Source organism: Homarus americanus, unplaced genomic scaffold (assembly GCF_018991925.1).
Source record: "Homarus americanus isolate GMGI-L3 unplaced genomic scaffold, GMGI_Hamer_2.0 scaffold39675, whole genome shotgun sequence".
NCBI lineage: Eukaryota > Metazoa > Arthropoda > Malacostraca > Decapoda > Nephropidae > Homarus > Homarus americanus.
This window is the reverse complement of record NW_024736071.1, coordinates 13,878,812-13,904,975: the sequence shown is the minus strand read 5'-3', so window position 1 is coordinate 13,904,975 and position 26,164 is coordinate 13,878,812. Positions and strand designations below refer to the sequence as shown.

Here is a 26,164-nt window from a genome sequence, read left to right as displayed (position 1 = left end):
TCACCTGAGGGCTACTAATCTGCCCTCTGCCTCGGAACCAGCCCCCATCCTCGTATGCCAACCCATCTCTTCTACTAAAGTAAGTGTTAAACCTTGATTTTCTTTTACCTGGTACAGTATATTATTCATTTATTGATATTTCTCTTCTATATTATGTGTGTGTGCATACCATCACAAAATCAAGATACTATTTTTACTACAACGTACGTATTGTGTCATAAAAAGTGGAGTTTGGGGGTCGGCCCAGTCTCTATTTCAATTAATCCCATATGTTCTGTTACTTCATTTACGCGTTTCTCGTTTTACGCGGACCTCCACGGTTTCAATTGACAGCGTAAATGCAGACTATACTGTAATTGTCAAACGAGTGACTTATATAAAAATAAGAAATCTTAATGAATTAACTTACTAATAATATAACAATTATGAGTCATATTAATTAGGTTTTGGAGGAAATGTTTTCTCCCTTATATTTTTGTAATAATATAATGTGACTCATGGTGTTCCTCCTAGTTTCGATGAGTGATGTGCAACTGGAGGATGAAGGACAGGAGTCCGGGCCTATGGATGAGGAAGGAGACTATGGAACTGTCCCTCAGGAGATAGTATTGAGTGATGAGCTACAAGGACTAGAAAGTTCAGCTCAGGCACTACATACAAGGAATTGTCTGTCAGTAGAGAATTGGAATTCAGTAGTAGTAGTTTCACCCAAGATCCAAGGGGACCATACTACATGCAATTATAAAATATGTACAGCGACTTGGATTACTAAGATTGATCCTCATGTGGCTTGCATAATTCATGGCAGCTGTGTCTCAAATAACCTATTTTCACCAATGGATTGTGCAGTTTGTTATGATCAAAGTTTTCAATTTCATCAAGCTACAGGTGATAAGAAATACAAATAAAAAATAGGTGGAATAAGGCCTTGAAGAGTAAATTTTTTATGTTAAACAATGGAAAGATCCCAAGTTGGCAGAAAGTTTATGTTTATTGGTGTTAGGTAAGACTTACTCCCCACTTAGACAAGCCTGCTTCTGCTAAGAAAAATAAGTTATTGGACCCTCCATACAATGGGGCAGTAGGAAGTCTACAAAAACCTCTATCTACTCAGTTTGATTTCAGTGGATTAGGATCAGGACGATGAGGCTGGTTCTAATCATAGTATTCAGTCTCTTGAGCAGGGAGAACCTGTTGAGACTGACTTCATCCTATCCACATTTTGGCAACCATTTCCACCTGGGGCAAAAGTGTTGGTTACTATGAGTGGAAACAGGCTGCTGTCGACTGCCACGCAGCTGCTGGATAACATTGAGTGTAAGGATGATCCCAACAGGCCATGGATAACATTGGTAAGATCTAAATCTTCATTGTTTTCTACCACATCTGAATCTGTTGATTCCTTATTCAAGGTATTTTATGAAAATTTTTATAAACTTCCTGATCTCTCAGCACTTACAAAGAGACAGGAAGGCCAGATAAATGTGGGTAATCATTCATTGTTTTTAGAAGGTGATACTAAAAATTCTTGGCCTGATATTTTCCCAAAAATGATCTCTAAAATAGACGAAGTCTGGGCTAATGTATTGAAAGACTTTACATTCATTCCCGCAGACAGCAATGCTCAAGGCTCAACCAGATCATGTCCCCTTCTAAAACTGTCAGAAATTTTTTTTTAAAGTTTGTGTAACACAAAAACTTTACCTCAAAGCAACTTACAGGTATATACCTGGAGTACAAAACAATTGGGCAGATGCGCTGTCCTGTCTCAGGCCAGTATCAACGGGAACAGAATGGTTCCTAAAGGTATCAGAGTTCAAGAGTCTAGTGACTAAGTTTGGAACTCTGAAGATCGATCTCTTTGCCTCCCTAAAAAATCAAGTTTATTACCAGAAAAAGTTTCAAGATGCTCACTTACGCTCATCTGAGGCATCTACTTCCGCCCAATGCTTGGATCTCAAAGATGCCTATTATAACGTTCCTGTTGCTCCAGGTACAGAACGTTTCTAATGTTGAGTCTAGCCTCAACTCCATTCCTTGCTTTGTTATTAATAGAGCACGGAGTAGACTTGAGGGTAGACTCAACATTTTTAATAACTTTTTTCTGATTATTTGTGAGAGGATTTTCCCATTATTATTTATTTGTATGTGTTTTGTGTGTGTGTGTCTACACACACAAATACACATATTTACAATACAGGTAAAGGAAATATAGACAAACCCCGTTATTCATAGCCTCGGTATTCATAATCAATTTATTGTCACCCATTTCCACTATTCGCAATTGTTGCCCTGTTTATGCGCAAATTCTTACGAGCAAAATTTTGAACCACACGCCTCAACCGTAGCGTAGGACAGCGTGTGTACGGATTCCTCCGCCATACGCTCCCGCTCGCCTCAGTCTCACACGTGCTGGAGTGCGAGACATTACTAAAACTCCCAGCAATGTTGCTAAGAGATCACATGTGGCAGTTACATTGGAAGTGAAATTGGATATCGTAAAAAGACATGAACACGGAGAAGGAACGTCAGTGATTGGGCGCGTGCACGGCTTGACTCCCTCTACGGTGCATATTAAGAGTTAAAAGCGCTGACACGATCAAGGAGATGGCCGGGTCTGCAACACCACTGACGGCTACAAAGGTGATGAGGTTCCGTGATGCTGAGGAGAGTATGGAGCGGATGTCGATCACGTGGATTGACGACCAGACCCAGCACCTTTATTGCAAATTCAACAGAAGGCAGTGGAGAACAACAGCTTTCAGTGCAAATTGACAGCGATAATAAGAGTGAGGTGGCTGACAACCCTGGCAGTGATGATGAGAGTGAGGTGGCTGACGACCCTGGCAGTGATGATGAGAGTGAGGTGGCTGACGACCCTGGCAGTAAGGAGAGTGAGGTGGCTGACAACCCCAGCCTCCTCTCACCCCAGTAAACCTTCACCCTCTCCCCTAATGCCAACTTCAGCAAGCAAGCAACAAAACACATCAGAGGTAAATTAACAGTCTACGTTTAAAACTTACCTCACACACCTACGCACATAAACATTCAAACACTAACACACTCAAATATGTAAAGTATACTGTACAGTGATCCCTCGGTTAACGAGTGCCTCGGTTAATGAAATTTTGATTAACGAATTACCTTCCATAAGATTCTTCACTTCGGTTAATGAGCAAACCCATCGGTTAACAAATTCCTAACGAATTTTTCCCCAACGTTTTCACCTGCATTTGGCTGCCCACAAGCTGTAGTATTAGTCCGCCAATACAGTAATCGGTTTTAGGGCTTACATTCCTTACCATTTTAGTAAATATCAAGAAAGTTGTACTATTCAATAATTTTAAAAGTTATATATTAAATTATTTAGTCATTTTAAAAATTATTGAACACAATTGAAGTACAGGAAGCTAGTTTTTTGTGAGCCAAACAGCCACTCAACACACCAAGCTTGGCATCAGTTTGTTTACCAATTCAGAGGAAGGAACATCTTGTTTGAAACTCTTCAACATTAACGCTTTTTTTCTGTGTTTCCAGTCAAATTATTGGTCATTTTGAAATACATTTTACATATTGACAATATATAATGCAGTGCAGTGTTGATTTAAAGAAAATATTCTTGAATTACACCAAGTGAACTAAAATTTTATGGGTGAAATGGCGGCATGGGGTGACTTCTCTTCCACCCCAATGCCTTCTCTTCTCCCTTCTCCTCCAACCCCATTCTAATTCCCATCATCATCAACCAGGAGCCTTCTACATGCACACCTCAAACTAAGTGTACTTTACTGCATTTATTTTTTAGTTTGTATGTAATTTTCGGTGAGCTGGAACCAAATACGTACCCAAAAACCCATTGAAACAATGGTTTCGGTTAACGAATTTTTCGGTTAACGAGCAACCTTCTGGAACGAATTGTGCCTGTTAACCGAAGGACCACTGTACTTGTAAACATATACACCTAATAAACTCAAAGTGTTTATTATTATTGTTTATTTGATATTATGCCCTTGATTCTTTATTTATTTTGTTCTATATGTATTGAGTAAAACAAGTGTTAAAATCTGATGGCAGTGAACCACCACAATGCCCGTATCTCCCTATTTACATTACAGTCATGCGCCGGTTAACGTCCAAGATACGTTCTTGGAAACGTGACGTTAACCGAAATGGACGTTGTCCGATCATCACAAACTTTTTATTTATACTTATGTGTATGTGGAATACTATATACGTACATATACACTTTTACTGTTAAATCACTACTGTAATGTGATACAGGTGATTAATTTTTATCTCTTGTGCAAAATACATGACGTTTATATTAAAATTATTCACTGTTTTACAAGGATTCCAGCAACGCCGAGCAGATAGGGGAGAGAGATAGTGGGAGCGAGCGAGGGGGCGTGGGGAGGTAGTACGTTTGGCAGTTCGCACAGGCCCAGGTCTAACGCGTGTACATTTATCAGTTCTTAGGTGACTAAGCTTCTCTTATAAAAAGCCAGTGAAATGGCCTGGGTGAATATAATTAACATAGCTGGGATTCTTGTAACATACTGATTAATTTGAATATAAACATGCTATAATTTGCACTAGACAAAACAATTTTAGTACCGTAATCAAATTAATACATGTGAACTCCAGCTTTGCACTAAGAAATCTATGTAAATCTACCCAAAAATACAGTTGAAAAACTTTTTTATAAAATGTACTACAGTACTGTACACTAATGTACAACAATTTTTATCTCTTGAGCAAAATATATGACGTTTATATTCAAATTATTGGCTGTCTTGCAAGGATTCCAGCAATGGAAATTATAATCTCCTAACTTTAGTCTGAGATATTATATAAGATAAAAACTGTAAGCCTAAAAGCCTGGCTGGGGGGGGGGGGGACGTAGCCAGCCACGCCACCCAGCGAGGGGTTGGGGGGTTGAGGTGATAAGTTTGAGGCGAAGGTCTCTGTGTGTTTATTTAACAGTCCTACTAAGCTTCTCTCATTTTAAAATGCCAGTGATATGACCTGGGAGAATATAATTAACATAGCTGGGATTCTTGTAAGATAATGATTTATTTGAATATAAACATGTTGTAATTCGCACTAGACATAACAATTTTAGTACCGTAATCAAATTAGTACATGTGCACTCCAGCTTTGCACTAAAGTCATTTACAGTATTTCTTTTACGTTTCTTTTAGTATGGTGTGTGCATGTAAATGTATGAAAATAAATGAAGAAATTTATGTAAATCTACCCAAAAATACAGTAGAATTTTTTTTTATAAAATGTACTACAGTATTGTACACTAATGTACTACATTTTTTATATCTTGAGCAAAATATATGACGCTTATATTCAAATTAATCTCTGTCTTGCAAGGATTTCAGCAATGCAAATTATATTATCCTAACTTTAGTCTGAGATATTATATAAAATAAACATAAAGAAATCACCAATCTTTTATCTTGGAACACGAGGGTGGTGGGAAGACGGGGGGGGGGGCGGGAGGTGAGGTGACAGAATGTCTGGCGTTTGTTTGTTTATTTATTTGAGATAAGATTTGACAGTTGGCGCTGAAGGCCTGCCTGCGTGTTTATTTATCATTACTTAAGAGTGACTAAGCTCTTCTCATAATTTTCCACCCAAACGACCTGGGTGAATATAACTTACATTGGAGGGATTCTTGTAAGATAGTAATTTATTTGAATGTTTTTTTTTTCAATTTAAATTTTAATTGTTTATTCCTTGATAGAGGAAGCGGGATCCTAGTGCTGTCACTTGGTACCCCTGTACCATAACACCAGAAGCAACTGGCCAGTGTCACAAGTATATACAGTACAGTACAGTCATCCCTTGGTTATCGCGCCTAATTGGGACCCCGCCGATAACGAAAGTACAGAACCTATGGGATTTATTCTAATTGGTTCATTTACCCAAGACCCAACCCCAAGTTTCCCATTTTACGACCATTTAGACCCACTAAATATATATATAATGTTATGGTAAATATCATAAACACACATAGGCATGGCTAGGTTTATTACAAAGTGATGAAAAGGGTACGCTTAATACTGTAGTCCACAAAACATGTAGCTATGCTTTTTTTTATTTGGTCCCCCGTCATACGAGTCCGTTTTCTCTCACATCAGGACGCCCGAGTCCTCCGTTTTCTCTCTTAATCTTAGAGTGCACCAGAAACTTTACTATTTTTAGTAATGCCACAGAATTTGAAATTGCAACCCCAATTGCAACTGGGGTTGCAATTGTTGAGGCAACTAGATATGTCTGATTACAGCAAATGTGTTATTGTCAATTTGTAGGTGAAAGATTTTATCCTCAATAGATATAGGTTAACATTTAACCTGTAGGCAAATGCTTAAAAAAGCCTAAGTAAGGAAGCATATTCCTTTAACAAATAATATCTGACCAGTATGGGGAGGATCATCATGTCTCTGTCAGGGGGTCGTGGAGTGGTGGTCCAGCAGGCGTCACGTTGTTGTTGTTTTTTTTTGGGGGGCACGGACGTATATGCGATCGGACGTTAACCGGCGCATGACTGTACAGTGACCCCTCGTTTAACGAACACCTCGGTTAACGTAATTTCGATTAACGAACTGCCTTCCATAAGGATCTTCAATTCGGTTAACGAAAAAAAATTCGGTTAACGAAGTTCTTACGAACCGACATCAACATGTTTTCGCTTGCACTGACCGGGCTACCAGCTTTAGTATCAGTCCGCCAATACATTAATCGGTTCTAGGGCCTAAATTCCTTACTATTTTAGTAAATATCAAGAAGTTTATACTATTCAATAATTTTAAAAGTTTAATATTCAATTTTTTAGTCATTTTAACAATTATTGAACATAATTGAAGGTAAAGTGACTAGTTTAATGCGCGGCATCCAGCCTCTTTACACAGCAAACAAGCGTTAGTCTCTCTCTGTTTTCAATGGAGGTAACATCTTGCTTGAGACTCTCTTCAACTAAACGCTTTTTTTCTGTGTTTCCAAGCAAATTATTGGTCATTTTGAAATATATTTTACATATTGACAATATATAATGCAGTGCAGTGTTGATTTAAAGAAAATAATCTTGAATTACACCAGAGCTTAAATTTTATGGGTGAAATGGCACCATGGGGTGACTTCTCTTCCACCCCAATGCCTTCTCTTCTTCCTTCTCCTCCACCCCCATTCTAAATCCCATCATCATCATCATCATCATCATCCAGGAGCTTTCTACATACACACCTCAAAGTAAGTGAACTTTTCTACCATTTTTGTTGAATTTAGGAAATTTTCGGTGAGCTGGAACCAATTACCCAAAAACCCATTGAAACAATGGTTTTGGTTAACGAACTTTTCGGTTAACGAACGACCTTCTGGAACTGATTGAGTTCGTTAACGGAGGGGTCACTGTATTTCTTATGGGAAAATTGCTCCGCTATTCGCAATTTTGATATTCGCAACGAGTTTCATGCTCGTAACCTTTGCGACAAGTGAGGCAGCCCTGTAAATATCCAAAAGGCAAACACAAAGGGAATATACATTTCTTTGTACAAAAGTAAAAATGCACCCACCCCCTGTCAGCCAATGTTATTCGTGACCATTTTGAGAACCTGATCCCCGCTAATTTGAAGGTGCATGCTGTACTCACAGAAAAGTGGACCAGTTCACCCCAATGGAAAAGAAATGTACTGTACAGTATAGTATAGTGCTGGAAAATGAGCAGACAAGAGAAGAGGGTAGTGATGAGGGGTCAGGGGAGGTGGGAGGATGAGTGATGACATCTTGGTCAAGAAGTTACTGTGAGTCAATGGGGGAGTGGGAGGGAAGGTTACCACAGAAAGGCAGCACAAAAGCTTAGAGTTACCACAACACATTTTTCCTCAACTTAGTAACAACAAGGCTTTGTACTCCTAGCCAAAGAAAGGTGCTCATTTGAAAGCAAACACCAGGACACACCTTACATCATTCGCAGGGGTTAGTACCACAATTGTTGGAGCTAATACTAAAGGTTAAAAAAAATATCACACTAACCTTACCCTCTGTCAATTATTTTTTTTTTTTTAATCCGATGCTCACTTAATTTACTTAAGGTATTTATCACTGCATACTCAGGATAATATTCAACAATGTACTCACTTGTGTCTCTCTTCCCTTGACGCAGCCTTTGGGTTGTAATAGTTGCGACCAATCAACTGAAGACCAAGGAATTCTTGACATCGACGGAGAATAGTGTTCAGTATCTGCTCAAACTGCGTCTCCATGCTGCTTACCTCTTTAATGAACTTGATTTTTAGTTGGTAAACTGATCCATCAGATTCTCGTTTAGAGACGAGCTTTGTTACCTGTGGAGTAAGTTCATTTTCAGAAACATTGGCTTTTTGTGGAACAATTTTATCATACCTTTTCTTAACCTTTTACTCAATGATAGGTGGCCAGAAACAAAAGAAAATTAAATGAACACTAACATTTTCCCAATTATGGGGAGTCCTTATTAATCATGTGGATCCTATACAGTACAGTAGGATCTCAAAGTACATGAAGGTAAAGATATGGGAGCCTCATGTAAGAGCAAATTTTGCGTACATTTGGGTCCCCTTGTATATCAATTTAAAACCCATTTTCTATCCTAAAGTAACCTTACCCAAGGTAGACAAGTGCATGAACTACCACAAACCATATACCCTGTACAGAATAACGAGCGAAAATAATAATCATTAAATGTACATAAATATTATAGATATATTTATAAAAGTCAAAAAGGTTTTGGACATCTCATTTTCAAAATGTCATGTAATGTAATGTTGAAGAGATACAACTTTGCTCATTTATACTTATACTTATCACTATATATATATATATATATATATATATATATATATATATATATATATATATATATATATATATATATATATATATATATATATATATATATATATATATATATATATATATATATATTTCATGTAAATCCACAATGAAAACGTGGATAAGATAAATCTTGATAAAATACACAGTTGTACCCCACTTAACGCGGTCAATTGAACCCAGAGGGTCCCGCGTTAAGTGAAAACCGCGTTAAGTGAATAACAGAACATATGGGATTAATTCCAATAGAACCCAGCCTGACCCCCAAACTCCACTTTTTGACGACAAATAACTATGTTGTAGTAAAAATTCTATCTTAACTTTATGGTGGCATGAAAAACAAGTAATATAGAAGAGGTTAGGTTAGGAAAGATAAAGGTTAACATAGGAAAAATAAAGAATAGGTTAAAAAACGAAAATTTTTGAGGAACACTCACGGTAGTAGAAGAGATGGGTCGGCATACGGGGATGGAGGCTGGTTCCGAGGCAGAGGGCAGATTACTGCCCCTCAGGTGAATCACCATTACTAGGTGAATCACCATTACTAGGTGAATCAATATCACTGTCACTTACAGTTGTTATGGCTTCCCTGACAAATCCCTCAAAATCAACTTCACTATCACTATCACTGGCTTGGGCTGGCTGTGGTGGGTTGCGGGCGAAGAACTCGGTTATGCTTTGCTGACGGCTGGCTTTGATGTTGTCATGATACACCGTGATGTACGGCTCCATAGCCTGCACCAGTCGGGTATGGAAGACGTCATGGCGTTCATCGTCATTGTCGCGGGAAACGATGGACTTAATTTTTTCTGTTAACTCTATGACACACTTAATATCACTATGACTTAAACTAGGTTCTTCGGAGAATAACGCACCTTCTTCCTCCTCTTCACTGGCGGGTTCTTCTTCCAACATCTCGTCGGCAGTCACTTCAGGATCTCTGATCACCTCCATGATGTCTTCGTTGGTGGTCTCGGAGAAGCCTTCAGCTGTAATACTGAGCGCAGCTTCTCTGGCAAGGTCCACTGCTACTGCAACAGTCTGAACCTGACCAGTCACAGGTTCACTCCTCCTCTCACCTGGTATGCCATGCAACACATGTCTCCATGCGTGACGAATCGTAGCAATAGACAGCAGATCCCATGCCTCCACCAAGAAGTCTACAGCTTGTTTGACGTTAAACTTCTTCCAAAATTGTTTGACGAGAAGTTCTTGAGTCGCCGCCTCTTGTTCCTTGTCCTCGTCGCTTTTACTCTCGCTGTCGGTGTCACCCAGCTTACGCAACTCATCCTTGGTGTTGGTAGAGTCGTTCAGGAGCTTGAATTTCTTTGCCGAGTATGCAGCTTTAACATTGCAGATTAACTCCTGGTCCATGGGCTGGATTAATGACGTAGTGTTGGGAGGAAGGAAGACCACTTTTACGTTGGGGTGACGATCCATAAGTAGGGGCGAGTGTCCAGGTGCGTTGTCAAGGAGCAACAAAATATTGAAAGGAACATTCTGTTGCTCGCAGAATTTCTGCACGTCAGGAACAAAACAGTTGTCAAACCAGAAGAGGGACAGAGAAGAGGACATCCACGCCTTACGTGCGGTTAGCCAGTGGACATTAAGCTTGTTCATGTCCATATTCTTGTAGGCGTGCGGCTTGCGGGCTTTGTGAATCACCGATAACTTTGGTTTACAGGTACCGGAGGCATTGGTGGTAAACAGGACGGTGATGCGTTCCTTCTGCATCTTCCGGCCCCTTACCTTGCTCGCAGACTGGACAACGAAGGTCTTGGAAGGTAACTTTTTCCAGAAAAGACCAGATTCGTCCATGTTAAACACCTGGTCGTCACTGTACTGTCCTTCCTCCATAATCTCACGTAAAAACGGAGGAAAATCTCTAGCCGCCGCACGGTCAGCACTCGCTTCCTCACCAACAATGCTGATGTTGGTGACCTTGTTCCTCCTCTTAAACCTATGCAGCCAACCATGGGAAGCATTGAAGGGTTTGGGCTCTGCAATTCCCAGTTTACGTGTCACTGCTGCGTATAGCTCACGTGCGTACTCCTGCACTGAGCGCGTGTCCACCGCCATGTTGCGTCGCGCCTGACGCACCAAATAACTCACCAGCAAAGTTTCCACTTTTGCCAGCACCCTGTTCTGGCAATACCTGATAGATGAAGCACCTGCAGACTTTGTGATCTTCATGTGCTCCTTTATCTTGGCTGCATCCTTCTTTATTGTACGAATCGTAGATTCGTTGACGCCATGCTGGCGCGCGAGATCAACTTGGCGTCTTCCTTTCTCCAAATCTTGAACAATTTGGTACTTCAGCTCGTAGCTTAATGAACGTCGTGTCTTCTTTGGTTTAGTGCCGCTGGGTCCAGGTAAGGAAAGGTTTCTCTCTGGGGGTGGTGGTCCGGCGGAAGCCATTTTACGGAACAATGGATGCGCGTTAACCCGGCGTGGCCTTGAGGGATGAAACTGCCGCGGCTAGGTCAAGCGTCGTCTCTCCTCCCTCCCTCCCTCCCCGGGGTAGTCACGTCATAATACTTTAAGCCAATTACAGCTAGCAGCAGAGGGGGGTAGGGCTGCATGGCCAATCACAGTCCGAGACGTCATATGACGTCAGTGATAACGCAACAAAGACACACACTGCGCACATATAGTAACTATATATATATATATATATATATATATATATATATATATATATATATATATATATATATATATATATATATATATATATATATATATATATATATATACACACACACACACACACACACACACACACACACACACAGTTTTACTTTTAACGCCACTTAACGCACAAGATATGTGCCTTGCCAGCTGAACTTTCACTTAACACGGATTTTTTTCCATATACGCCGTGAGTGTCCGCCGAGACGCTATTTTTAGATTTGCCCCACCCCACCTGCCTGACTGCCTGTTTTAGCTCATAAAATTCATACAAATTACCCGGCCAGAATATAATTTACATTACTGGAATTCTTATAATTTGGTGATCATTTTGAATATAAACATCATATATTTTGCATTAGACATACAAATTTTAGATAAAATGTTTTCTCTAGTAAATATGTTATCTTTTGCGCAAAATATATGACATTTATATTCAAAATATTCCTGGTCTTACAAGGAATCCAGCAATGTCAATTATATTATCCTAACTTTAGTTTGAGGTATTTTTTATTAAAATTTAGTGGTTTTACCACACATCTCCTTGGGACGGTTGGTGGGGGGTGAGGGAGGGAGCGACCGACCATCAGTTACCCCGTGAAGAATATTTTTTTTTTTATTAACTGAAGATATTTGTTTTTGCTCATAAAATTCATACAAATTACCCGGTCAGAATATAATTTACATTGCTGGAATTCTTATAATTTGATGATCATTTTGAATATAAACATCATATATTTTGCATTAGACATACAAATTTTAGATAAAATGTTTTCTCTAGTAAATATGTTATCTTTTGTGCAAAATATATGACATTTATATTCAAAATATTCCTGGTCTTACAAGGAATCCAGCAATGTCAATTATATTATCCTAACTTTAATCTGAGGTATTATTTAATACAAAATGTTAAAATTTATTTTTTTCACCCACTCTTCCTCTTGAAGGGAGGAGTGGTGGGAGGGAGGGTTGGGACTGACTGCGCGGTTGGAAGAGGGGGGGAGGCAAGGTGGGGTACTTTGATTGACAGATAGTGTCATGAAGAATTTTTTTTTTTTTATTAACTGAAGATATTTGTTTTAGCTCATAAAATTCATACAAATTACCCGGCCAGAATATAATTTACATTGCTGGAATTCTTATAATTTGGTGATCATTTTGAATATAAACATCATATATTTTGCATTAGACATACAAATTTTAGATCTAATGTAATAATTTGGTTTACACAAAGCAAATATTTTATCTTTTGTGCAAAATATATGAAGTTTACATTCAAAATATTCCCTGACCTGCAAGGAATCCAGAAATGTCAATTATATTATCCTAACTTTAGTCTGAGGTATTATTTATTACTAAACGTTAAAATCTAGTGTTTTCACCCAAACATTTCTCAGAGAGGTAGGAGCTAGTGAGCTGGGAAGAGGGGGGGGGGGAATTTGAGTCCATTATTTGAATGGACATTAACCTGGCGACTGTATTTCTCTTAAATATTAATTGTGTGAGCATACCATCATAAAATTTAGATGTTATTTTTACTACAACATAGGTATTGTGTCGGAAAAAGTGGAGTTTGGGGGTCGGGCCAGTCTCTATTGGAATTAATTCCATATGTTCTGTTGTTCACTTTATGCGGTTTTCACTTTCCGCGGTACCCTGTGGGTTCAATTGACCGCGTAAATCGGGGTACTACTGTATCTGGTATGGGTTACGTATGCTGGGGAAGGAGGTACAGTGAGATGTTGTGAGCTTCCCTCTGCCGTTAAGCCAATGTAAGCCATTATTTCCGTCTTCTGCAAATTTGCCAAAAGTTTGTGATTGTGATAATTTGGCTTGTTTTTCAGTATTTTATTATGAGTAATATCATTAGTAAAAATTTTTTTGCTTAGTGGACTACTGCTCGTCCCAGACTACCTAGCTAGGCACCTCCGCCTACGGCACTCGGCCTCCCATCCGTAATACGGGCGCATTAGAAGTAGGGTAATTTGGGATACATTAAAAAATAAATAAAAAATAAAAAAATGCATCTTATATGCCGGCAAATATGGTAATATTATACCAATTGTTTATTTATATTATTATATACTTGGTAATTTACTTGGAAGAACTCGACATCTGTTTCTTACTCAAATCTACTGGGGGAGAGCTATGAAGACCAGGGAAAATGTAGAGTTAAGCATGCACCTAACGAAGATTGATTTTTCTAAATTTTAAGCCTAGAATTGGATTACGCAATCCCCCAAACTGATTTTTCAAAAATTCAAACCAAGAGCTAAAACAGGCAACCACCAAGTCAAACCTAGGAATATTGCATCAAAATTACCTTTTTTAGGTCATCATTCTTTTTTGGAGCAGGCATTAACCATTTTTGGCTAAATATTTTTAAATTCAACCATCTGTTTTAACCTAGTTTTCCCTGGTTTTCAAAGCCCCCAGCACTTCAAAATAATTTTTCATGAAATGGTTACTATGAACATAGCAAGAAAGATCTGCAAATAAACAGGTCGACGACCTGTGCCTGGGTGGGCTAGTCCCTGAAAAAGAGTAAACCAGGTTTTTTTTTTATTTACTGTGGATTTATTTTATTATTTGAGATGATCAATAGTTTTGTTGTTACTTTTTACTTTCAGTAATTGAGTACTTTATGAGTAAGATACTTTTCTACTTGAATACATTGAACTTTGGATACTTTTACTTCAACTTCAGTAACATTTTGCCAATTTAACAATACTTTTACTTAAGTTACAAAGTCCAGTACTTTTTACAACTCTGTACATACCTCATTTCCAAGCTTATATGCCAGGTAAAGCAACATGCCATCGAAGAGGTAATTAGCACCCAATAGTTCACGATGCTGTCGAAGAAGTTGCTTCCTCTCTCTAGTCCGGTCTTCATCAGGGCTGAATATTTTTAAGATTTGAATTATAATCATGAAAACAAAAGAATAATGATACAAAAAAGAGTGAGGCACTGGAAGGTGCACACAATTACAAAATGGATGAATTCCTGACAGTGTGGTGCAATGCTATTACAGTTGAGTCTGGATTTACGCGGTTTTTGTTTACGCATTTGGTCATTTACACGGCACCTTGCCAGAATGAAATGTTTTAATTACGCGGTAAATTTCATCATTTACACGGGAAGCGGCGCAGGCAGGGTGATAATAAGGTCGCCCAGTCATCAAATCATTACCGAGTTCTTCACCCGCCACCCACCACAGCCGGCCCAAGTCAGTGATAGTGAGGATAAGGACTTTGAGGGGTTTGATAAAGAGGCCCTGCAAGCCTCTGTGGTGGATAGTGATACAATTGATACAAGTGATACAGGTGAGGGCCAATAATCTGCCCTCTGCCTCGGAACCAACCCTCCATCCCCGTGTGCCCAGCCATCTTTTCTACTAACATAAGTGTTAAAAACCTATTATTATTGATATTTCTCTTAAATATTACTTGTGTGTGCATACCATCATAAAATTAAGCTGTTATTTTTACTACAACATACGTATTGTGTCTGAAAAAGTGGAGTTTGGGGGTCGGCCCAGTCTCTATTTCAATTAATCCCATATGTTCTGTTATTTCGTTTACGCGTTTCTCGTTTTACACGGACCTCCACGGGTTCAATTGACCGCGTAAATGCTGACTATACTGTACACCATTTACAAAATAGATGAATTCCTGAAAATACTTCAGATACCAAAATCTTCTACATTAAGGCTAATAATACCAGAAATTTGGCAATGGCTAAGCTTACCTGCCATCTACCCTCCTCCCAGTGAAGAGGTGTAATGGGCCCCTGTCTCATCAACAGAACATATATAAATGGGTCAATACATCTGATATTATATTCAGATTCACCACCCTGTAACTTTCCACTGTCTATGAGTGAGACATGAGTTGAACACATGAACGGTAGCTTTCCCAAGAGGGACAAGCCCATATATCAGCATCTATGTAAGCGCGCACCAGCGACACTCCTTGCTGTCACTCGGATCAACTAATATCGAACGGACGTGATAAACGTTTATATTTACATAAACGCAGTCCTCTTTCTCGTTCACTCATAAATAGTGGAGCATACAGTTGATCTACACTCAGGAATTATAGACATAATCCTTTTATAATAAAACAAAGGAACTTCAATTGGGTCTCATTACTAAAACCCCAATATCAAATATATGTGAACAACCCGGTTAATTGGGGGATTAACCGACGGATTCAGAGGTCTGGGGGAAAAAATTTGCCTTATTATTCGGCTTGTCATGTAATTTTGATGTTAAATTTATAATTATGCATCAAATTTTTCTATAGTGTTTAATATTTTATATCTACAATAATAAAATATAAACCACAATAGGCTGATCATTGGTGAAAAGGGGAGTGCCTGCCTGCACCCTGCTTCCCTCCCTCCCTTACCTGCTTCCAACTTACTGTCTCACACACAAAAGACTTTAACCCTTAAGTCACGTGTATATTGTACTGGTAGTACAGTATACACGTGACCCTGGTCTCTAATAACCTCAGATAATTAGGAGTGTATCTTGAAAAATATGTGGTGAATGCTGCTAGCTGGGAATGCATTCTCCCCATTCTTATGGGGAAAATTGCCCCGTTATTTGCAATGACTTTAGAAATGCATCCTTTGTGATAACCAGGGTATTCCTGTACAGTATATATAAATTTTAATAAAACCTCACTTGCCAGGGATTCAAACCAAGGTCCTCCAAAAATTTAACCACTGCACCACAGGGACTTTTTAAAACGTAACTTAGACTTTGTTAAACCAAACCAGCTCTATCATCTTTCACAGCATCAAGAGCCTCGACTTGGAGTCAACACTTAATGCTGGCTTATATAATTGTGGTTATGATATTGTATGGTGGCTCAAAAACTGCCGAGAGAATTATTGGCAAGAAAATGAGGATTTGAGGTGAAACTAGGGGTTCACTGGTGAAATAAAAAAAGTTACAAGAAAAAGTCAAACTTTATAAATACCATTCACAAGTAAAAAAACGAAATGATTTTTAGGCAGTTGGGTTGGGTAAGTCAACATCGGGGAAATATCACTGGACTTTTTTGAACAAATATAAGGAAATACTTATCCATACAGAGGGTGATAGACCTATGGAATGATCACCAGACCAATCTGTAGGATAAGGAACAGTATTTGGCTTCAAAATAGCCCTTGACAAAATTATCAAGAACAATGGAGGGATCCTACATAGGCCAATGGACTCCTTCCCTTGGCATGGCCAACTCTAGAGGGTGCCAATTAGGTAAATAAAGAGGTAGGTAAATCAGGAAAAGTTCTGCTACCTGGATGACAAGATCAGTACTGTGGGTGGTCATGAAGCCAGCTCAGTTGCAAGTATCTGAAGTGACTGTAGAAAGTTTAGAGTTATTGCCTTTATTGATGGCAAGAGAACCTTCCCTTCATATGAAATGAAAGCTGCATGCACTGATGTGAGTAATGTGATGTATGGAAGTGAAACATGGGCAGATTAAAGAGGCTGACATACACAGGCTCGTTAGCTGAAATGAGTGTGTTAAGGTGGATGTGCAGTACGACCCTGAAGGATAGGAACCTTGTTCTGAGCTACTAGGGAAACTGAATATTGAGAATTTTCATGAGGGTTTGCTTTGAGGCTGGCTGAGATGGTTTGAGCCAGTGGAGAGAAGAGACCAATTGGGTCAACAGATGCATGTGTCTATATGTGGACAGGAATAAAACCAGAAGTAGGTCAAGAATGATTTGGGGAGAGATTTTAAGAAATAACATCAGTTAAGAACCTGACGACAAAGGATTTTCGTAAGAGAACACAGAGTATGGAGAGCTGCTACTAGGTAATCAGAGTGAACTCATTCAAGCATAGAAAATGGACATAAAATTTTGATGCAGATGAATCAAGAATAGTATACAAGACTTCCAAGAACCATTCTTAACTGGCAAGGCAAGGTTGCCACTTCCTGAGGTATTCAAAGATACCTGCCGACCTACATGCAGTAACATACTGGTATGTAAAGGAGACTTACCTATAGTAAACATGATATAAACACAATTTCCAGGAATGCGCTTTGTTCAAAATGAAGTAGTTCGCTATCAACTGAATGCTTTTACCAGCCATGCCTGCAAATAATTTAAAATAATTAGTATAGACAAAATTTCCTTGTCAATGTGAATAAAATAATACTTTAATAGCAATATTTATTCAGTAAAATTGCCATAAAGGTTCACAAATGGACAAACACACATGATTGGTTGAATTATCGCTAAACAACTAGTTGAAATGTGATCATAGTTATAGCTTACGCAGAAAACCATGGGTTGTGCGGGTAGTGGTATAGCATTAATTTAGTGATGTTTTGCTTATTTAACCCCAAATTTTGCAATTTTAACAATTTTAGTTATTGGACATTATAAGTGCGTACCTTAAGTAATATACGTAGATACAGGTAAACCTTGATATGATATCCCGTTCAGCGATATTTCACTTTAACGATGGTCATAAACTAAGACCATCTCTCTAAATACAATAAAAAAATTTGCTTTAACGATAACCATTGAATATCCATTGGTTGGATTTTTTTTAATCTCTAGTGCAAACTATAGGTTCTATATATGTACTCAAATTAGTCACCGTCATGCAAGGATTCCATTAACACAAATTGTAATTTTCTACATCAAGTCAAGTGATATTTTAAACAAAAACAATCTACCTTCACCTGAAAGCCTATCCATGCGCCGCCACACGGCCATCCCGCGCACTATAGCAAGTTTGGTTCTTTGTCAATCATAAACCCGCAATGCATGGCTCCCACAATTATCGGCCAGCGTCATACATTGTACTTATCGGTGTATATGTTAGGCGAGCGGGTCGGGTCGTGTTGCGTCTCTGTAACAAAGCGTGCTCAGCATTCGATGTTGAGCGGCAGGAATTGGACAGTGATTACATAAGAACATCAAGATCGTCTTAGTGATGTGAAAGTGTCCCACCTACTTGGGCACCTGTGTCCAAGCAACTGACGGGTCAAGCAGCGCCCACGGGCCGAAAATTTTCTGTGCTCTGGTTTGGGAAAGTTTCTTAGGGAAACTTCGAGGACGCTTTTAGGTCAGAACCACCAAATTTTTTGTCCGGATCTTCCAAAATCCGGATTTCCCAGGCCTGGATCTTCGAGAGTTTACTGTACAGTACAGTACCTGTATTTGCATTTCAGCAATAATACTGCAACATGAAGAATGGAGAGAAAACCTTACATTCTAACATTGCCATATATTTTAAGAATTTCTGACCTCACAAATTGCAATTCAGAAAAATCCTATACAGTTATCTATTACTGTCCCTCAAATACCTCTTCCTAACATTACTACAAAATATCTGCAAGATGATTATTAACCCTTAAAGGGAGGGTGTAGTGGATTTCTCCCCTACAAACGCCGTTTGTCGCTGAGTAGCCGATCCCACGAATTCCCCAGTGTATACCTCGGGATCTAGGTCAACCAGTGCCGCCTTACATGACGGAGGTCAACTACTAAGCCACGCCTACCTCCGCTATTTAAGACCTGACCTCGTGGTGACCACTCTCTTTCTACCTACACCAACCAGCCAACAACACCACCACCACCTCCTCCGCCTGCCTGGCGACCCACAAGCTGTCCTCCTCTGAGCATCCTCACCAACCAACTCTCTTCTTCTAGCTACAGCCGCAGCAAGCTACACCACCTCCTCCGCCGCTGCCTGGCGGCCCTCGCTCCCGCCGGCGAGCATGGTGACCCACAAGCCGTCCTCCTCTGGGCATCCTCACCAACCAGCTCTCTCTACATCACGCTTGTAACCACGCTGCCACTTCCCAGCACCAAGCTGCATTGTACATCCAATACAACATGTATACAGAGAGCACATCGCGAGTTTCCTTTCTCCATCCCATCCTGAGTGTGAACCCAAACATCCCATTACCCCACAAGGGGATATTTACGTGGACGAGGTATATTTTTTTATGTAGAAAAAGGAACAAATCGCAAAAGAAATTGTTCAAATACATGTAGAAAGTGCCCAAATTTAAATATGTATTTAAATTTATTTTGCTCCATTAGAAAGATGAATCTTTTTTTCTACAAATTTGTATTGTCAAACAAATACAAGAAATAATAATTTCTTGGAGAAACCACGAATTGAACTGGGAGTACATGTTTTTCCGGCTCTGGTGCGAGCAGCCAGCATTGTCATGCTAACCAGACAAAACACAAACACGAGCGTACCCAAACAATGGCGTAAAAAAATTAATCATCATATGACATCCACCACAATTTATGCATTTTCCTTTCGAACATCATATGCTATCCACTGCCCTTTAAAGGGTAACTATTCAACTATAATATTTCAGTCAACAGCTAACAATACTGACAATCTTGCAACTGAAAATAATCACATGGCTTAACACTTTATAGCAATTATCATCTTTCATAAACATAAATTATATATCCACAACAGCTACTATAAATGAAAAAGCCCTGTTTGCATCAACTGACTTAAAACTCTGACCCTCATTCAAACTAAGTTTCAAATCACAAACACAGTTTGGTGTGATGTGGCTATCTTGGGGAAAAGAAAGTTAACTATGATTTCTTCCTTACCTTTCTTTTCTTCCACAGTCTGTGGTTTAGTCCAAACAATCTGACGGCTCTCCCTCCTGCCACGCATCGTACCACGTCCAACAGAATGAGCAGTAATTTCCTCTACACCATCACCTGTAAAGATATAAGAAGGTTTGCTTCTAGTTTAAGATCATTATCTTAGCAAAATGTACATACTCCCTCACTTAACATCTACAAATTTCTTCTTAGGCACATAATCCCATGTACTGCTAATGTATGACTGAAAGAATGGTAACACGTAGCATACGATAATGTACATTTTGTTGAGTAATACTGGGACGGTTTAATGAAGAGGTAGGAGTAAACCAGACTGGTAAGGTATCTCTTTACATCTTAATGTGCATGAAACACACAACAATGTTACAGCAACAAAGGATAATCTGTGTTAATGCAAGGTTATTCATGAAGGAAAGGTTCAACGTGAAGGAATATCAGAGAAGCGAGTCATAAAGGTTGAAGCTGAAAAAAAGAGGCTGGAAGACTTGAAAGAAATGAGTAAGCAATGGTAGAACAGGTAAATGGGGAAAGGTAATTATGCCAGGGCACTCCTGCTTAACACAATTGCTCAAGGAATTGGATATTTAGACCCATATTCTGGAACGGGGTGGTAACATCGACAATATTTACCTAGATTTTGCCAAGGCTTTCGACACTGTACCCCACAAAAGGCTGAAAATCAAACTGGAAGGGTACGGAATTCGGGGAAATGTCCTAGCGTGGATAGAAGACTTTCTACATGACCGCAAGCAGTGTGTGGTGGTAAATGGCATGAAATCATCATCCGTACCTGTCACAAGCTGAGTACCACAGGGCAGTGTATTGGGCCTGCTGTTGTTTATTTGTTTCATAAATGACATGCCTGACATTGTCCACTCCTCCATACAAATGTTTACCGATGATGCCAAGTCATTTCGGGAAATCAAGAACCAAGCGGACTGTGAAGAGCTGCAGAAGGACCTCTGTGGGCTCCAAGAATGGTCGAAGAAATGGCTGCTGAGATTCAATGTCACAAAGTGTAAGAGGATGCACCTGGGGCATACAACGGTAAGGAGGTGTATCATATGTCCCAACGGGATGAAGAAACCGCACTATTTGAAACAATGTGAGAAGGACCTAGGTGTGCGTGTTGGCAATGAGCTGAAGTTCTGTGCGTGTTGGCAATGAGCTGAAGTTCTCAGGCCATTGCCAGAAGAAGGTAAATCAGGCAAATAAATTATTGGGTCTTATAAAAAGGTCGTTCAGATAACTAGACGGTCCGTCCTGCATAACGATCTTCAAGAGTGAAGTGCTTCCCCGTCTGGTCCCCGAGATATGCTAGGGACTGTCAGTTGGTTGAAAATGTTCAAAGGAGGGCCACCGGACTGGTGCCTGCACTTCGGCACCTCAGTTACCCTGAGAGATTGGAGCGCCTGAACTTGCCTAGCTTATACTACAGACGGGCAATGGGAGACCTAATTGAAATGTATAAGCATCTCAGGGGGCACTGCTCAGTCGAGTGTCCTTACTTGGAGCTGGCGGACGCTCGCCCCACAAGGGGTCACAGCTCATGATTGAAGAAGCAGCAAGTCCAGAAAACTGTGAGGGCAAACTTTTTCGGAGTGAGGGTTGTAAACTCTTGGAACAATCTACCAGAAAGTGTTGTGACGGCACCGAGTGTGAGCTCTTTCAAGACAAAACTTGACCAACACTGGAGCAGGTTCAGGTACATTTAGGAGCCAGTGCATGCCCAGTACTTGCCAACAGTGCGTAACAGAGACGTGACCGATCGCCCAAGCGGCTAACGAGCCAATCAGTGGTGAAGAAAATATATATATATATATATATATATATATATATATATATATATATATATATATATATATATATATATATATATATATATATATATATATATATATATATATATATATATATATATATATATATATATATATATATATATATATATATATATATATATAAAACACACACACACACACACAAAGCTGAAATGGAAAATCTGTTACACGATGAGTATTCCTGAAGTTACTTAGAAATGCATTGATTCATATTTTCTGTATTTCTCACAAGTTTCTTCTTCTGCACTCTTAACTTTTCCACATTCAAACCACACCAGATAATAATCCTAGACACTTACCACCACCAGCTTCCAGCTTAACAGCTCCTACGGACTGTACAAGTTCCTCAACAGCAGGCCGCTGCCTCCCCTGTCTTGTGTCTACATTTTTTTCTGCAACTTGATAAGCAGCTCTACTTACTGCAGGTTGTTGAGGTGGTCCCTGAAATACAAATCTTTCTCTTACTTATAGATAGCTTACTGAATGAATTGCTCTTCTATCATATGTTACATACAAACAAAGTTAATAACTACTGTACTTGTGAAACATAGTATAGTACTGGTTGTTAGGCAAGGCAGGCAATGTTACCAAACACTCATAATTGTCTTAATTTCATGACACTCAAAAACATGTCGATAATATGTCAGTACAGTACACCATTCCACTATTTATATTTAATCAAGAACGACGTACGGAGAGGTTGCAAGAGATGTCATTTTGATAGTTAAGAACCTGACAAGAGAGACTGCAATTTATTATGAATGATAGCTACCCGTAAGCTCCCTTATCCTGGGATTGTCTACATACCCCTACATTCTTTCTTATGTTGCTGCAAGAAGAGCAGAACCTCGTTCACTATATAAAGCTCCTCCCAGACTTACGACGGGGTTAGAGACCCAAGTCCAGGTCGTAAGTCGAAATGGGAAGCGTCCGAGCGCATCAATGATAGCGTTTGTTTGCCGCCACATTGATGACATAGTTGTCCGCTCCGCCTCACTCTCACACACACTCCGTGGAATACAGTGCTGCGCCCACGTGTGAGATTTTTGCCTCTATAACCAGTGGTTGCTAGGGTCGGTGATCAACAATGGCTTCCGCATTTTTGCCTGTGGGAGTTAGGGGAGGTGGTGGAGGGAGTGATTTGCGCCTGAACGCCCGGGAACTTCTAAAGTGAATGAGAAAAAAGACCCTAAAGCTAAGAGACAAAGCCACAAGAAGCGTGCCTACTTGGTCAAGGATAAAGAACAGATTGTTCAGCTCATTGAAAGTGGTGCACGGAACATTGACATTGTGAGGAAATTGAACTGTCCTGAGTCTACAGTGCAAAATGTTAAGAGGAACTTAGAGGAGACCAAGAAGAGTATTACACTGGCTAGGAAATATTTCGGTAGTGATGGAAATGCGAGGCGAGCTATGAATGATAAAAGTGATAGAAACAGGTTGTTAGTAATAACAGAGCATTTTCTTGTGAAATGGTTAGCTTGTAGACTGAAAGACAGTGCGAGTGTTAGCGGCCCTCAGATACGGAACAATCATCACGCCAAGCACCTCAAAAACTCCCCCAAGTTAAGTGTTATATTACTCAAGTTCTTTATTTTGATGATTGAATAGCAATTCTTTTTATTTCAGCAAACAAAAAGTGTTAGGAGGGCTTCTAAGGTGAAAAAATGGGTGAAATTCTTGGGGCGGCGGCACCAATAAACCATTTTTACATGTATTTTAATGTCACACAAATAATGTTTTCGCTAATAATGGCATTTTTCAGGCACCTATTAGACGTTATTGGCAAGAGCTACTGTAGTCTGCACAGAAAGTTAGGTCGCGATAGGGCCGACGAACAAATTTCTCGCGTAAATAAGTTCATATGTTGTGAAGGCTGTCCCGGGACGTGAGATGTTAATACGCTTGGGTGGCTGGCAAGTGGTGACACTTAGCAACTGAGCACCCGTCATGGCTTGCTCTCAGTGCGCCTCTGGGAATCGTGAGGGGGAAGATTAACCTGCGGGTTTGAGTGCCCCGTGGCCATCAGAGATGTCCAGGAGGGTTACTACAAGGGTCAACATTGCAGCAGTGATTGCATTGTACAAAGCAAACCATGAACTGAGAAATATTTTTGCTCAGATTGGTGTGGGGTTGCATGTTGTGCAGAAACTTGTGAAGCGTTATTGTGAACTTGGAGAGGACATGTTGCCAGCTCCTCTACCCAAGTCTGGTAGGCCTAAATTATTGTTTCCACGGATACTTCAGGACATTTCACGCCAAGTTAAGTCCAATCCCGCCCTCACAGCACGCGAAGTAAAAGAGAGAAACCCCCGTCTTCTCAGCCACGTCTCTTTAAGCTGTGTTCAGCAATCCTTACATGATGCCCTTGGATTTAAGAGCTTCCGTGCACCGTCGTAAATCTCTACTGACGAAGAGACAAAAAGAAAATGGAGTGAAATTTTGCAAGAAATATGCAGTGTGGGGTTTAGAGTCATGGAGGAGTATTTTTTGGTCTAACGAGGCTACGTTTTTTGTGACTGGCAGTGGTGGAGGGAGGGTGTACCGCCCTCCTCACTCGGATGCAAATCTCCCACAGTACAGTGAAGACTGTTAATCACCCTGCCTCGCTTATGGTTTTTGGGCTTGCTTTATGTATTATGGTGTTGGTAAACTAGTAATCCTCACTAAGAACCAGATGATGAATCAGTACAACTAACTTAGGCTGCTCAGTGATTTCTTACCTGAATTATTTGATAAAGCTAAGGCAAGGCTTTTCATGCAGGACGATGCCCCATGCCAGGCTGCTAAAAGTGTCATACAGTGGCTCAAAGACTGTGAGGTATCTTTCTTTAATGACTGGCCTGGCAGTAGCTCAGATCTCAACCCAGTAGAAAATTTGTGGTCCATTGTTAAGCGTTGTCTGCACGACAATGACACATCATCAATCCTGAAGCGGAGGCAGCTATCAAGGATATCTGGCCTAACTTGCCACCTGACCTCTTGCACTGTTAAATAAATGTTAATCAAGAACTCCCCCCAACAATACAAGTGGCTATATTTATAAGGTTCCTTGAGAGGAATGTTATATGTTTTACTTAGGCCAGACAGGTAAAGATCTTGTAACTAGACTTAATCAACATAAATATAGTGTTAGGACAGGCCAGAAATCCAATGCTATGTTTGTTCAATTATGGGATAATAAGCATTGCATTGACTGGGATAATGCCTCCTCAATATTATCTTGTAATTCAATTGACAGTAGGAAGATTATAGAATCTAGTCTCATAAAACATACCGAAGCAGTCAACATGAATTTGAGTAATGGCATGTACAAACTGGACAATTTTGTAATTAAGAAGACTTGTAACCAGGTGAGAAGGTTGGGTCAACTTACACTCTGACCTGACTACCGACCGTTGCGGTGCTTTTTAAAGATTAGTAGGGTCATTACCTAATACCTGACCTTTGTGGACCTGATCTCACCCTCCTCTGTATATATATATACCTTGTTTTGTACTTCTCCTTAGTCTGTACTCACCCCTGAAGATGTGAATTACACGAAAGCGCTTGGGAACTTCGTGTTTTCTTCTTTCCTTGTGGTTATCAGCACTTCAAAGAGTTCTTTTACCCCCCTTTGGTGATGTTTACATAAATGTGGTAACGTCACATTTCCACACTTGCAAATGAATGAGTAATAGTCTTGTAACGTTGAGCCGATTGGTGGAAAAGTTCTAGTGTTGGACATCAGTCCCTGCCCCAGAAATAAAACTGAAGGTTACCTCGCCACCATATTATCACTATCATGTTACATAAGTAATCCTCAATCTTGTTTTCATATTTCATGACGGCTCTGAACACGCCTTTGAAGACAATCTCCACCGCTGCCACGACCACAGCACCTTGCATGATACTCCATTATACAGGCCTACCACCATCCACATTTATATTTGATGCCTCTTACGGTTTATATACAGTACTATGTTTGCCGGCTTCCTACGATTACTTACCAAAAGTATTTTGGTTTTATATAATTTTATATGTCTTCGTGACATGAAGCATGGGACCAAGTACCAGTGGCATTTTATTTATTTTTTTAATACAATAAAGCCTTGAATAACGATGTT

General features: G+C 39.7%; 1 protein-coding gene across 1 annotated transcript in view; it reads right to left on the bottom strand.

The window, feature by feature from the left end:
* LOC121871710 (piwi-like protein Siwi) overlaps window positions 1-26,164 on the bottom strand; it is a 143,567-nt gene that overhangs the window by 85,281 nt on the left and 32,122 nt on the right. Inside the window, exons 3-7 of the mRNA XM_042374123.1 lie at window positions 22,358-22,499; window positions 20,200-20,313; window positions 17,601-17,694; window positions 14,351-14,471; window positions 8,149-8,354 (exon numbers count right to left, since the gene is read on the bottom strand). Of these exons, the coding sequence (XP_042230057.1) occupies window positions 8,149-8,354; window positions 14,351-14,471; window positions 17,601-17,694; window positions 20,200-20,313; window positions 22,358-22,499 (677 nt within the window). The remainder of the gene's footprint in view (window positions 1-8,148; window positions 8,355-14,350; window positions 14,472-17,600; window positions 17,695-20,199; window positions 20,314-22,357; window positions 22,500-26,164) is intronic.